General features: G+C 32.2%; 1 protein-coding gene across 5 annotated transcripts in view; it reads left to right on the forward strand.

The window, feature by feature from the left end:
* ATRNL1 (attractin like 1) overlaps window positions 1–16588 on the forward strand; it is a 1155405-nt gene that overhangs the window by 140010 nt on the left and 998807 nt on the right. For all 5 annotated transcript variants that reach the window (XR_012487055.1, XM_074295693.1, XM_074295689.1 and 2 more), the window contains one exon: window positions 11275–11458. Coding sequence is in view for 4 of the 5 variants with exons in the window: in XM_074295693.1 (XP_074151794.1) it covers window positions 11275–11458 (184 nt within the window). In the remaining variant the exon portion in view is untranslated. The remainder of the gene's footprint in view (window positions 1–11274; window positions 11459–16588) is intronic.

Here is a 16588-nt window from a genome sequence, read left to right on the forward strand (position 1 = left end):
TTTAAATGATCAGGTGATCTTAAATATCAAGTGAGCCATAAATAGGGAAGTGTATGCTCATCAAAATGTTTACTGTAATCATAGAAGAGATCCAGTGTACGGACTAGTCATGGAGGTGATGCAGTACATAGACCAAATCACTGAGGGATTTCATATAGACTTCAAAAGCTCTTGTTGGCTAATGATGTTGTGTTGATTACATTAAGTTACAGAACTTTATAAAATCTCTATGGCCTATGAAGTTTTTTCCCCCTAAATATTTGTTTAGAAAAACTAATTGGATAAAGAATGCCTGTTGTTGATGTGTAGTTGGATGGCCAATGTATAGAACAAAGGTGCATCATTATTTTTGTGTACCAAGGAACGCCTTTAATAATCTGGTAAAGTCTATAGACTTCTTTTCAGGATGATTATTTTTGTCTATACTTATAATCAAGAAAAATGCCAGTTTCAGTTAGAGATTAAAGAAAATAAAGATGCCATTTTTGTCATTTAAGTTCAAAGGGCTACTGAAATCTATCCCTGGATTCCTTAGTGCTCAGTGGATGCCAGATTAAGCATCCTTGGTATAGAGGTTGTCCTTCACTATTATTTATTAGTCAGATGCTACAAGTCAACAATGAATTATTCTCAATGTTGAATAAGAAGGGTGATTTAGATAGCCCTTATGAAATTGTAAAGTTTTTTAAAAATACCACAATTACTTGAAACAAAATTCATCTTTTTAAAATTCCTCTGTTCTACTAGTGCTGTGGAATGATTGAACATCATGTAGAAGAATGATGTCCAAAGATCTGAAAAAGGCTATATCCAAAATGGTGAAAAAGAGAGGACCATCGTGGGTGAGAGTCAGATGCAGACTTTAGAGATGGGAAATTACTTAGGAGATATAAAATAAAAGATGTTAATAGGTGTAATAGGATTATAAGGTGAGAACTCAGGTTGTCTGGGCAATTCTCTAGCTCAGAATTCACACCCTTGGTTCGGGCCTTTAAAGGGAGTTTACACCTTTGGAATTCTGAGGGAGAGTTTACATGTTTAAAGGAGTTAGAGGGAGCTCATTGGTTGAAGTGTTTTTCACAAGCCCTGTTGAGTTCTCACTACAATCTCTGCGAGCATAAAAGAGGGCAGCATTGGGTCTGGAGAGTAGTCGAGTCTGGGACAGAGTTGGGACAGCAGGCTGGAAGGAGAGAGTCTGGCTGGGAGATTGAGTTGAGATGGCAGTCCCCGAGGATAACTTAGAGACAACCGGACCTTTACAATTCCAGACCTTTACAATTTGACGCCCAACATGGGGCAAAGACTTTTGCTTATTCTGACAAGGACTTATTCTGAGCCCTTCAGAGGAGCTAGCCCGGACCTTCACAAATAGTTTTTGTCAAAGAAATGTATGAGCAACAAACATGTGTTGATTATTAGGTGGTGAGAAAGAAGGCTAGATGGACAGTATCTATTACATTATCGTTCCCTATGAGGCAAAGAGAAAAGATACAGGTGGACTTCCTTGTGGGGAGTTTTTGGTAGATGAATTGAATAAATGAGAAAGTATGGATAAATTGTGATCTGAATCATTGGAGATAATAACCTATACTTCTGAAATCACAGATCTGTTTGTATATATTCAAATATTATTAACTTTGACCTGACATTATTCTTGTCTCTTTCCATTTGGGGATCTTCATGATTTTAAATGGCTATTGTTTTTCCTTTTAGGAACAGATAATGGACAATAGATTTTCATCTGGTGTTCAGACTTAAGTTCTTAGGCAAAATAAAGGTAGATGATAGTAGTTTAATATTATTGAATATTGGTTGCTTTAGGCTATCCTTTGGTTCTGGCTTTCCATTTCACAAAAGATTCTTTCAGTGTCACTTATGAATTTTAAATGATAAAACATTTGATTATGATAAAATCCCAAATGAATCATTCTTTTAGCATTGAAGTGATAATTGCTTCATTATAATTTAATTTCTCTAAATATATGTGAAAAGAAGATGAAAGGTGGATTCTAATGGAATTGTTTTTGGTGAGATAAGTTGAAATAAACACAAATAATGAGAAGGAAATTTCATTTGGATATGTTGAAGTACAGCTCCCAAGAATATGGTTTGATTTCACATGTTGAGGAGCAACAATTGCCAAACAGATTGACTTTATATACAGTGAGATGGTGAGGTGCAAATATGATATCATTCAGTCTGCATGATAAAGATGTGTCATTACCATCAACAGATGGAATATGTGGGTGAGTGTCTATTCTCCATCCACTGATAAGTTTATAGTTTAATGTGGCTTGCATAAGATGGTGTCATCTATTATTTGAAAGTTATAATTAAAATAAAATCTTTTACTTGTTGGATATGTTTGTGGAAAGTAGGAAGTTTCTTTTCTGTCTTTGTAGTCCCAGCATCTAGTAAAATATCTTTCATTAGTAAATATTCAATTGACTTTCCAAATTAGAAGTTGTCTTTCTGATTTTAAATTTTCATACTAAGGAAATAATTAAAATGATAAAAATCTTTAAAAAATTAAAAATTAATAACAATTTCAAAATAATAGTGCCCTTATTTAAATATACAGTGATTTAAATATGGTTTGATTAGAACAGTCTCAAGAGAATCTTCATTATTTGTGTAATGGTTATGTAGTTTCACAGTTTACTGCATTGCAGAAAAATCTACCCATTGTCTTCAAATCTACCTATTTCCTAAAGGACTTGTCTCAGAATTCTTTGGGTATTAATTTACTAAGGAAAATGTAAGATTTATTGCACCTGGTCAAAAAAGCAGTAGCTATATGTTTCTCAAAATAGAATCACAACATATAGAGTAAATAGGTTTATGTTTACTTACAAATCTGGCTACATGGGATTTATCTATAATTCTGAGATGATGAAAATTCTTATGGACTTTCTGTGGAAATAAAGGTGGTTCCCTTTGCCCTTTTGTGCTATTCTTAAAGTTATTGCTTTTTGGGAATCTATAAATCTCTGGAGGGGAATTATGTGGATGGTTTTACTAACTTGGACCATAAAGCTTTTCTGGGTTAGTCCAGAGGGAAATTTATTTCACTTTAGGTTAGCAATACCTCATAAACTTTCTAAGAATCTCAATGTGAGTCTCAAGGTGAGTATAATATTAGTGTTTTGCTTTAGTAAAAGCTTCAAAATGGCCTCATGCTTTTAGATATTTTGGGGGGGATATGTTTAGGAGTTAACTAATAACATCTTTTGACTATATTGTTCCTCATAGCTTTAAAGCCATCAATTGAATTTTGCTATTAGGTAAAATGATAATAATATTATGTAGTAAGGACAATGAGATTTCATTTTGAATTTGAGTAAAGAAGCATGATAGGGTTAAAAAATGTTGGCTCTGGAAATTGAAGACCTGGGTGAGACAAAGTTTCCTCCACTTATTACTGCCTGGGAGACCTGGCACAAGTCACTTGGCCCCTCTGGGCCTTAATTTCTTCAAAGTATATCCTTCTAGTTCTAAATCTCAGGTTTTTTATGCTTTGTTAATCAACCTGCAATTTTATTCAATTGATCTATGATCTCATCAGAGCATCTACTCCCTTATTTGTTCAAGTAGCAACTCCCTCTCATAGTATGTCTTCTTTATGATTTCTTCAAATTCCTTGTAGAAGACTTAGAGAATGTCCTGCAGTATTTCTTTGAATTCTTAATGATTACCAATAGAGCATTTTAAAAGTCTTTTATCTCTCCATTTCACTTCCCTTCATGATATAACTACTTCTTTTTTCAAGTTATATGTATGCTATATTTTATCTTTATACTACTGCTTACATATGAGTCATTATTGACTCCTTATATAAAATATACATCATTTTGTTTCCCTTTGGGTCACATGAAAATTACTCTTTTGATATCATTCTCTTCTATGATTTGAAGATGTGACATTATTAAGAGAATATTACATCTCATCAATTTCCAAAATATAATTTTTGTTTACCCATGAAAAAGAGGAGGAGAGAGGCAGCTAGGTGGTAAGCACCGGCCCTGAAGTCAGGAGGGTCTAAATTCAAATCTGGCCTCAGACATGTAACACTTCCTAGGTGTGTGACTCTGGGCAAGTCACTTAACCCCATTTGCCTCAGGGGGAAAAAAGAAAGTAAAAGAGGAGAAGAGAAGAAGAGGACCTAAAACATTAAGTTTATATGTATTATATTTACATTATATATAATATTATATTTTATATTATATATTATATTCAACTGAGTATGTTGTATGTTTATATTATAAAATAATTATAATTATACTAAATGTTTTTATATATATCTCATTTGATCAGAATAATAATGTATGCAGTAGATATAAATTTGTAGTTGAGGAAACTGAAGCAAATAGAGGCTAAATAACTAGTCCACTGTCACAGAGTTACTAAGGGTCTGAAGTCAAATTTACCTTTGGTCTTCCTCATTCTAAGTATTGTGCTCTATATATCCACCACCCCAGCTTCACACACTAGCTGCTTCTATGGATACATATAACAATATCTGTATCTATATAGATATGCATATTCTTTTTACTTCTCCTATTTAAACAACTTTACTTTCTAACTTTGCTTACTTTCTAAAACCTGTGGATTTTCAGAATATTACCAGTTACAACCTTGTGAATGGAGTATATTCCAGAAATTCATTTGCAGGTTAGTCATTCTAAATTAATATTGATTCTTGACTCAGCCTACCAAGTCATGAGATTATATGAATTAGGTTTGATTTTAGAAGCTTTTTCTAAAACATCATCACTCTCTCTCTTTAGCTTATTTCCTAGCATAGTCCTAAATATATAATAATAACTTAAATATTGTTTGATTCAGAAAGTAACATTTTCTCTATCTACTATATGTTTTAGTAGAAAATCTCATAATATAGCTCATTCTCTGGGTCTCTATAGATGTGGATAATAGCATTCCCATATCTTATAAAGCATCTAAGGAAACAAAGATTTTTTTCGAGTATAGGACAGCCTTTATTTCATTTCACAGAAAATATAGATGTGAAAGACCAAAAAGATTTCATAAAACTCATGAAGAACTCAACAAATAGCTCACTAGAAACCAGTACATTTCTATTCATCTTCTGGTATGTCCTACTTTTTTGTTTGTTTGTTTTTTATACTTTAGACTTAGTGTTACCCTATGATTACAATTTCCTTCAGAAGAGACCTGACTTCCTGGTTCAACAATTCTTGACTTATTAGTGAACCTCTCTTTCCCCCAGGGTCCAACAAAATGCTATTCTTCTACCTATTATGTCATTCTGTGGTTTGAATTTCCCCAAAAGAGAAGCATATTTTGTAGCTGATAGACAACTCCCCTTCCTCTTAGATCAAAAATTACTCTTGTAACTCACAGTGAAGTACAGTGACCAGACCAATATTTTGCCTCAAAGACAATGGCTTTCACCTCAGTTTTCAGGCCCATGAGGGTATCATCTCTTCTCTCTGAGAAAGAATGGCATTCTTAGTGGAAACTGGCCCTGTAACCAGCCTTCCTATATTTAGAATATATTTTCCCATAAAAGCAATTACATTCATGTTTAGATAGCATCTTTATGTTTCTGAAATACTGTGAAATAAACCACACATTCTTAGGGCAACTAGATGGCTTAGTGGAGAGACTGCTATGTTTGGAGTCAAGAAGAGCTGAGTTTAAATCTGGGTGGCAGACACTAGCTGTGTGACCCTGGACAAGTCACTTAATGCTATTTGTTTTGGCTTCCCCATCTGTAAAATGAACTGAAGAAGGAAATGGTAAACCACTCCCATGTCTCTGGCAAGAACCCCAAATGGTGTCACAAAGAGTTGGATGTAACTGAAAGGATTGAACAATAACAATAATAGCAAAATACTTTCTCATTATACCTGTGAGAAACTAAAACTCAAGAGAGTTTAAGATTATGCAGGAGGATTAACCTGGAGTTTGTGATCTTTTAAGAATATTTGGTGAGATGATAATGACTTCCATCTAATTGGTTTCTTTTGTAGTTTTGTATTTTTTATGTTATGCCTTTGAAAACATTCTAAGAAGGAATGTGTCTACACATACACACATATGTTTTATTGGACTCTTAAAGGAGATTATCATGCAAATAAAGATTAAAAACAACTGATCTAGGTTATATAAATAGTGACTATAATTTCATTGTAATTGGTAATTCTCACATGAGAATATTCTCTCTACTTATGCAGGACCATATTTTTTCTTCAATTCATTATCTTAGAAAGTTGTCTAATATACTAAGAGGTTAAATGTTTCCCATAGGATCACAAAGTCAGTTTGTGACAAAGGTGGGATTTGAACCCATGTCTTTCTGGCTTTGAGGCCAACTTACTGTTCACATTTTGGCCCATTTTACCCCAAGTTTTGAATTATTTTTAAAGATCTCTAGTCTTACTTACATTATTTTAACTATTCATTAAGTTTTTCATTTATGTGCATACTGAATAAGTATGATTTTGATTTTTATTCAAGAAATTGATTGTAAGCTTTATATAGAACAGGGCTCATAATATAATGTTCAATAGCTCCAAGAAATCAGGAATAGGACCAGCATAGATCTTTCCTTCAAAAGTGTGTTTATCTGGTTCTGTTTACTTAACTGTGTATCCTTTGGTGTAAATCTTTGTATGTTTACTTAACTCTTCACATGAATAATTTCTACTGATGTAGTAATGTTCGATTATAGTCATGTAACATAACTTTTTGAACATTACCCAATCTAAGGGCACTTATTTTGTTTTTAGTACTTTGACATCACGTTTCATTTTAACTTATTAAAATATTCATATGAGACAATGATTTCGTGGATTTGAAAGTTTTTCTCAGGAGTAGAGATCTTCATCATTTATGCCTGCTCATCTTATGTGATTCTAATCTAAGACCCCTATTACCACCAAAAAATGTTTGCCAGAAGAAAACCATTAAATGTTCTAATGACATGCTTCATTTTTTCCTAGCATCATATGTGTGCCATTATAGCACTCTCACCATCCACTTTTTATTCTTCACCTTCACTTCCTCTTTCTATGTTGTTTTTCTCCATTGCCTTCTAAGTGATATTAATGTTTAAATCTTCAGAGACTATTGCATTTTATGTCAGTATTTTTACAATGAGTTTTTGCTTTCATATAAAGTTTAGAAACATTAAAGGAGTTTGCAATTCCCTCAAGGCAATTCAGCGCACTCTTCTCATACTCCCTTAGGCCCAACTCCTTGTATTTTTTTACTTTTCTCTCTTAAATATATATGATGATCAAGGTTTATAACTTGTTCATCCAAATGTATGCTGTAATATGAGAAATCAATATCCTTCATATACTTACTTTATACTCTGTGTATGGTTAAGCCAAGTTTTTTGAATGATGATAGAGGTCTTCCAGAATTCTCTACACTGTTACAGGGGCTAATAATGTTATCATAATGTCATATGTAAACAGGAGCATTGATAATATCCCAAACTATGGAGAATTGCTCTTTACCTTGGACTCTGTGTTGGATCTTGTCCATCACAGTGACAATTACCTTTGCTTAGTATACATCTACTTGTTTTATGACGAAGAGGATTATTTTTATTGGTCTTTCTTTCAAGGAATCCCAATGGTTTTATGGTATTGATTTAAGATGCCTTATAGAAAATCAGCCGAAAAACAAATGCTTTTTTAATCACCACAGTAGGATTTTATATTTTCTGCAACCTTTAGATATTGTGAATGATACAATGTGCCACATGTATGTCTTTTCAAATGACCCATGAGTAAATATAATAATAGAAAAGATAAATAGTATCAATCTTTACATTTTTGCTATAATCCAAACTAGAAGAAAGAAGTACATTGTTGATAAATGAAAGGATAGCTTCTAGATATTTGGAGAGACAAATAAAGTAGTTGGAAAGATGGTTTTCATTCAACACTCTGTCAATAAGAAATGTTATTTCTTATTTCATAAGGATAGGTGATGGTGCAAAAGGAACAACTTGAAAATAATTGCAACTTATGTACCAATATCAGCTGTTGAGCATGATGAGGAGAGAAAGGGATTCTTTTTTCCTTTATTAAAGCTTTTTATTTTTCAAACCATATATGTGTACAATTCTTCAACATTAGTCCTTGCAAAATTTTGTGTTCCAATTTCCGCCTCTTATCCCATACACTTCCCTAGATGGCAAGTAGTCCAATACATGTTGAAAATGGTAGAATATGTGTTAAATCCAACATATGCATACATATTTATACAGTTATCGTGTTGCACAAGAAAAATCAAATCAAAACATTAAAAAAAGAGAGAAGCAAAATAAAATTCAAGCAAACAAAAACAAAAAGAGTGAAAATGCTATGTTGCAAACCACACTCAGTTCTCATAGTCCTCTCTCTGGGTGTAAATGACTCTCTTCATCACTGAACAATTGGAACTGGTTTGAATCATCTCATTGTTGAAGAGAGCCACATCTATCAGAATTGATCATCATATAATGTTTTTGCTGTGTATAATGATATCCTGGTTCTGCTCATTTCACTTAACATCAGTTCATGTAAGTCTCTTCAGACCTCTCTGAAACCAAGCTTCTGGTTGTTTCTTACAGAACAATAATATCCCATAAGATTAATATAATTTATTCAGCTATTTCCAATTTATGAGCATCCATTGTTAACCAGCTTTTGGCCATTACAAAAGGATTGCCACAAACATTTTTGCACATATGGGTACCTTTTCTTCTTTTAAGATGAGAGAGAGAGAGGGATTCTGTGGAGAACTTGATAAGTTGCTTCAAAAATCAAATCAATTTATAGTCTGATATAAATTTCTCTGAAAAAGTGGCAAAAACTGAGCATTGGGATAAGCACTATGGCAAAGTATCATTCAGGAAAATGTAATGAGAATGGCCAAAGACTTGTGGATAAGATAGAAGACTTGTGCCTTTATATCATAAATACTTCCTTTGGGAAAATAATGTGAAGTGCTAGATGTGGTGATGACTAAATAACACCACAAAATGAACTATATTAAAATTTTAAAATACTTGTTATTGATTTGAAAGTTATGCCTTTTTTAGGCTTTTTTTTTTTTTTTTTTTTTGCTTTTATTGAGATAGTCATGCAGATGGGATTATACAATTATCCATTCCACATTATGTTTGATTTTGGTGGGTCAGCATAAGAAATTAAATGGGAATTTTGTGGAAGCCACAGACCACACATAAAATCCAGCAAAGAAAAAAAGTTTAGAAATTCAGAAATGTATAATGTGTGTGTGTGTGTGTGTGTGTGTGTGTGTGTGTGTGTGTGTGTGTGTAGCATTGTATAACATCAAGACAAAAGAGAAGGAAGCTGGAAGAGGAAGTTATTCCTGAATCAGTTGTCTCTCTATAGTCAGACCATTGATTTGTCCATGAGAGACAAGATCAGAATTAGTAAAACATAAAAAAATAATAACAAAAAAGTGACATATAGTTAATACACGATAATCCTAAATTATTTAAAAGAATAATTGGGAAACAAAATGGTAAACAAGCATTATAACATGTTATATTTCTTTGTATCATCTTTTTACTAAACCATAAATTGATCAAGAGCAAGGAATCAAATTTTTTTTCATTTTTGAATTCTCTATATACATCACACTATCTTCAACAATAGCAGGCACTTAGCAGATGATGATTGAATTCAGTTAAAATGAATAGAAATTAGCTAACTATGCTTTCCTTATTTCTAATACTACTGATTTTGAAGCAGTGTTCACTTTATTATCCTAGAATTATCTGTATATGACATTTTTTAACCTCATCATGTATTTTATTCCTGATTAGACTTTATTGGTCTGATCTGACTGATCAAGACTTCAAAGCACAGAATCCCCCTGGATGTGGCTTAGAGATAAGAACAGGAAGAAAGTATTTGTGATGCATGTAGTTTCTGTGTAATTTCTAGATGGTACCTCAAGAACCTTAAATTCTCTTAGAATGGTAATTATAACCTCTTCTTATATCTATTATAGAGCTAAATTATATTTGTTGAGTGAATAATGGTACTATACCTTTCCATATTTGTAAATCACGGCTTATGTTAGGACCTTAAGATTTCATAGAGAAATGATACATTTTAACATTTTATTTGCAAATATAGGAATATAGAAACATTGATTCTATTGATTAAATAGGTTCTAGTGCTATAAGGGTACTTGGAATTCAGCCACATCTATTTTAAAAATGATGAGCAGAGAATTGAAGTGACTTATCACATAGTGAATTTCAAAGGAAGGCCTTCAATCTAAGTTTACCTGATTTCAAAACCATTCTATCAATTGATAAAGTTTAACACACACTTTTTACTTCTCTTACTCAGGAATAATTTTACCACATTTGGAACTATTCTTAAGTTAATAAATTATATTAATTTATCAAAATGTGAAATATATGACATAAGATAGAAAACTAAGCTTGTATTTGAAAAGACTTGGTCTTCTGACACACTATGACTGTGATCTTAAATAAGTGATTTAAAACTTCCTATGCAACTGTTAAGACTGTTAAGTAAAGGTAGTTACCTCATCAAAAGTTGCCTATGCCCACGAAATAGATCTAGTCTAAATTGCTTTTTATATGATCTTTTAAAATTGATTTTTATTTGTATTTACATTACTCTCATTTTCAAATATTTCTTCCTTTCTTTAAAATTCAACAAGCTATTCCTTATGAGGAATAGCTTTTTAAAAATAAAGAATAAAAAAATTAACGTAACTGATCAACACACTGATGGAACCTGATATTGTCATAAAGGAATAAGAAATCGTATTTCTTATCTCTTCTTTGTTATTAATCCTTGATTAATTGCAAAAGTTGCATTGAGTCTACTTATTGTTCCTTTCATTTATGTTGTTGCAGTTAGTGTGTATGTTCTTTTTCTGGTTGTATCTTATTCTATATCAGTTTATACAGATCTTCCTATGCTTCTCTAAATTATTCATATTCATTCATTTACATTAATACTAAATTAATTATATTTCTATACCATTATTTGTTTAGCCATTGCCTGGTTGATGGCCATCTACTTTGTTTACATTTTTTTTCCTACCACAAAAAGTATTTCTATGAATATTTTGGTTTATATGGAACCTCTGTCTTTGATCTTCTTGGGATATCATATGCCTAGTGGTAGGATATTTGTTTCAAAAGTACTCAGATATTTAAGAATATTTTAGTCAATTATTTAGTATAATTCTATATATTTTATTTTCTTTCTCTTGTAGTATCTAATACATGGCTTGTTCCAGAAACAAAAGGAGCAATTGTGCAAGGTGGATATGGCCACACAAGTGTGTATGATGAAATGACAAAGTCCATTTATGTACATGGCGGTTATAAAGCTTTACCAGGCAACAAATATGGACTAGTAGATGACCTTTATAGATATGAAGTTAATACCAAGACATGGTAAGTAAATGTGATTTGGGAAAAGGAGAACAGAAGGAAGAAAAGGAGATGGGAATATATAGCATTAGTACTGATATTATTTTTAAATATGGTGGCATGAATTAAGTATTTGGTGATATTTCACCATACTTTAAGGTAACTATCATTTCATATAAACAGATAAAATGATATTTTATAATTTTAGCAACATTTGGATTAATTTCCATCAATTTATTAAAAAGTCATTATGAGAAAACATTTCATAAAGAAAGGAAATGCCATGTTCTGTGTAAAAATTGCTGTGAATGACTACAGAAAATTTTTACTTTGCTCTCTAATCAAAGTACTTAATTTGCTTAATTCAAGAATGATTTAAATAAGTTGAAATGGGATTATAACAATAGGATCTTTGAGCTGATTTTAGTCCTCTTTGTGTGAACAAGCTGGTTCTGCAGGGTTTAGCATTCTCAGAAGGCAGGAAACTTACTAGTTAGGTCTGTGACTAAGAAATGTCCTTGCTACTAAAAACTTTTTACGACCCATTTGGATTCCCTTATGACCTGAATTGTCATTCTAATTGACATTTTCTTCTTTTTTACTCTGTGCTTTTATCCATGATCCCTTATTTCTGCTGATAGAAAATTGATGATGTCTTGGAAATAGTGAATGCTTTCATATAATTTCTTCTTGATGCATATTCCTCTGGCCCCTCCTACTTCAATATTTACTGATATTCCATAGCAAAGACTGTGGTTTGGAACTCAATGATGCATTTTTTAAAGTTCTTATAACTTTATAACTACACATATGATAAAATTAAAAGCATTCTAGGTAGATGAATATGTACCCTAAAGATATAAAACACATGTGTGGGCACCATGTAGCCCAGTGCTACAGAATTAAGTTAAAATGTAATTGACAAATATTCATGAGATAAATAAAAATATATAACATTACATTTAAAAATTAAGTTAATGTATAGAGCTACAAAGATACATATGTATAGATTAGTGACTCTTATTTTTACTTTAGTTTGACTCTACTGATTTACCTGCTTAGTTATTACTAAGAAAGTCGTCTACCAGCTTTTTCTCCAAATTTGATAATCCTTGTCCCTGTAATCTCTTTGTTCTTATTTTCTAATTGCAGTCACATTTGTGTTTCTCTACCACTCCTATTTTCTTAAATTATTGGCAAAATGTAACGTAAGACAAAAGCCTTACTAATACCAAGATGGTCTATTGCACTCAGAAATATTTAGGTGACACAATAGACAGAAAGCACTGAACTTGGAGTCAGGAAGACACGAATTCAAATGTAACCTCAGATGTTTACTAGTAGCATGATGCTGAATGAATCATTTAACCTCTTTTTGTCTCAGTTTCCTGAAAAATTCTTGTGAAATAAGAATAATAACAGGACCTAACTTGCAGAGTTGTTAGAAAAATTGGTGTTATATATTTTGTTTATTTCTTCCCTCCTGCTATCTATGAAATATTTTGCTCTTTTATAGAAGGCAATTACTTTGTTAGGACTTATTTTCTATTAAATTGTTACATTACAATTGTTCAGCTTTGCTTATGTTGTGGAGAAGTTACTGATTATATATTTTTTTAATTTCTATAGTTTTAGACATTGAAGTTTAGTTATTTAATTTTCAAGACTAGTGCTTCTTTTTTCCTTTAAAACCACATAACCATTACATTTGCTAACTTTTTTTCTAGGTACCTTATCCTTTGAGTTCTTAATGATAGATGATCTTGCATAACTGAAATTTAAAAAATTTTTTTAGTATGATAATTACTTACATACATCTTACTGAATAACTCCTAATTCACCTTTACTTCCTGTTATTGGCCAGAACTCCAAAACAAAGATTCTTACAAGGTGTTAAATCAGTGGAATTGATGAGACATGGTTATCTAGTTTAGCATGGTGATTAACTCTCTAAGTTCAGTATGACTGATTTAATCTTACCACAAATAATGGTGTCCTAGTGATATAATGATTGGTTTATACTCAGTGTAGAGCATTTAAGCTGGGACTCAGAACTAGAGATAGACTCAGAAGGGCTCAGAGAAAGAGAGACTCAGGAGAGCCAGACACAGACTTGGAAGGGACTCAGAGACACATTCATTCCATCGTCCACCTTTGTGGTGGCTGGAGGCTGAAACATAAACCATTGGACTCAGAGAGATTCATTTCATCTTCATCAGCCTCATGGTGCCTGTCCTGTCCTCCTGTACTTCTCCATTGACACTAAGACTCTGGAAGGCTCTCCACAAAGCTGACCTGGGCCCCAGGCAAGGAAACTAGACTATGAAGGAGACAATAAAGGATTTGGACTTTAACACCTGGCTATTCTCGTGATGATTATTCAACTGAAAGGAAGGTTGCTCAGAGGCCTCCAGAAAACCAAAAAAGAACCTTACAATTTCCCACTTCCTAATCATGTGTGGATTTCTTTTTTCCATTCATCACATTTCCCTACTCTAACTCATTTAAAAAGCAATGTGAAACAGAATCAAGATGGTGATGTAAAAGCAGGACATTTTCTGAGCTTCCCCAGATTCTCCTGCAAACAACTTTAAAATAACTTCCCCAATGAATTGTATAATGGCCAAACTAACAAAAGGATAGGGTAAAATAATTTTCAAATCCAAGGCAACTTAGAAGATTGGCAGGAAGGGTCTATCTCAGTGTTGTGAGAATCCAGTGTAGTTTGTACCCATGGCAAGCCAGCAGCAGGCTTTGAGGGTGACTGAATCGGCAGCATGGTCTTTCAGAGCTCTCAGAACACAGATGGGAATGGGGATTGAACAACTAATCAGAAGGAGATTACAAGGATCCTTTGCTATCCCTGGGCACAGAACTCCTTTAAATTGCATTTAAATTAAATTAAATTAAATTCAGAGTTACAGCTTTAGGGCGAGGAGGAACACTATTACACTTGATAATGCCACCTTAGAAGGACTGAAAATCTTCTAACCCCCAGAACAAGCTGGGATTGTGCCCCTTCCACCCCAAAAGCAGAGCCCCATTTGAACATAAAGTTAAAAGTTAAGAAATAGCCTGGGGAAAAAAAAGAATCTGACTCTAGAACAGTACAGTGGTGATGGGGAAGGTCAAAACACAAATTCAGAAGGCAAAAATGTCAAAGTAGTTACTAGCAAACTTTCAAAGAAAATGCAAATTGGTTTTAGCTCCTCATAACTTCCTGGCTCAAAAAGGGTTTTAAAAATCAAATAAGAGAGGGAGAGGGAAAAAATGGAAAAAGAAATGAAAGTGATACAAGAAAATCATGGAAAAAAGTCATCAATTTGTTAAAGGAAGCAAAAAATATTGAAGAAAATAACACCTTAAAAACAGAATAGGCTAAATAATAAAAGGTGTATAAAAATTCACTGAAGAGAATTCCCATCACAGGAGAAATTAATCTTTTATTAATTGAGGCATATGATCTATTAATAAAGCACAGGTCAATGGCTTGCCTTCATTAGCACCACAGACCTAAATTGAGAACTGGCTCTTTTTGTGGGGGAAAAAATTGGAAATCTAGGGGGATACCCATAAATTGGGGAATGGCTTAACAAGGTGTGACTATGATGGAATACTATTGTGCTGTAAAAAATGAAGAGCTGGATACTTTCAGAAAAACCTGGAAAGACTATCATGAACAGATACAAAGTAAAGTGAGCAGAATCAGGAGATTATATATAATAACAGCAATATTATATGATGATCAACTGTGAATAACTGCCCTTTTCAGCCAATATAATTCTGAAGGGCTCATGGTGAAAACTTCTACCCACCTCAAGCAAAAAGAACTGATAAGAGTCTAAATGTAGATTGAAGCATACTTTTAAGAAACTTCCTTTTTTTTTTTAAAATTTTCTTTTTTTGGTCTTTTTCACAACATGAGTAATAAGTATGTTTTGCATGGTCACATATATATCTATATATGTATATATCTATATATCTATATATATCTCCTATATCAAGTAGTTTTCCTTCTCACTGATGGGGCTTGGAACACAAAATTTAAAACAATGAGTGTTAAAAATAATTTTAAAAGAAAAAAAGTATGAAAATAAATGTATTTGTCATTGCGGTTTCATTCATTATCAAGAAATTAAAAAGCATTATCTTCTATCATCATACTTTGGTTCTAGTGTATTAATGGGAAGTCAAATATTCTGCAATTGATTGTTTTGAGAGTTACCTATAGATACTGAGATAATACTGATTTGCCCAGGGGCACATACAAACTACTTATTAGACTCTGGACTTGAAGATACGTAGTCTTGACTTTTAGGTAGAAGTATCTTGGTTTAAAGTATGTCATCTAAAGATAATATTTGACATGTCATAAGGAAGTCAGGATTGAATAATGATTTGTAAATTGTTCCTAGATCTCAAGGGAAATAAATTAGGTAAACAGATTTTAACTCTATTTCACATTTTCAATAAGCTTTAAGTTATCAATAAAGACAAATATCTTTAGAATCATAACTGTATTCTCAGTTATAGTGCACTTAATGTTACTCTGTTATGACTCTAACATATAAATTGACTTTTAAAAAACTTAAGTCTTTCAAAATCAGGATCTGTCATAACAGATTTTCTGTTTGACATATTTGCCCTAGATATTGCTTGTCTTACTATAATCTGGGCAAAAATAATTGGGAATATTAAAAAAATACAGCTAGTTTTGGATAATGTAAATAATGAATCTCATAAAGTGGATTTGGATTTATGGTGTTTATTTCCTTTGGATGGAAAACAGTTACCTTATTTTACATAATTATAACTTCAAATAATGTAATTTGAATATTTGTGTCTGCTCCAGAGTATACTTTCTTCACAAAAGGAAATAGTTGTATATAATTTGAGTTTTCCTTAGTCTATTTTAAATACCACTAACTTATGGCAATTAGATGGTATGTTTGGTTTTTTTAAAATTTGGAACCTTCAGAATTATAGTGTTTTATTTTTAAAATTAAATAAAATTAAATATTTAATAAATGTTATTTATTATTAATAAATTAATAAAATTTAATTTTAAATTGATTTTTAAAAATGCTGCTTTTGGGGAAGGTTTCAATAGCACTGTGGAAGATATCAACCTTTTATCTACTGCTTTGGCTAAAA

The sequence above is a fragment of the Sminthopsis crassicaudata genome, chromosome 2 (genome assembly GCF_048593235.1).
Source record: "Sminthopsis crassicaudata isolate SCR6 chromosome 2, ASM4859323v1, whole genome shotgun sequence".
Classification (NCBI taxonomy): Eukaryota; Metazoa; Chordata; class Mammalia; order Dasyuromorphia; family Dasyuridae; genus Sminthopsis; species Sminthopsis crassicaudata.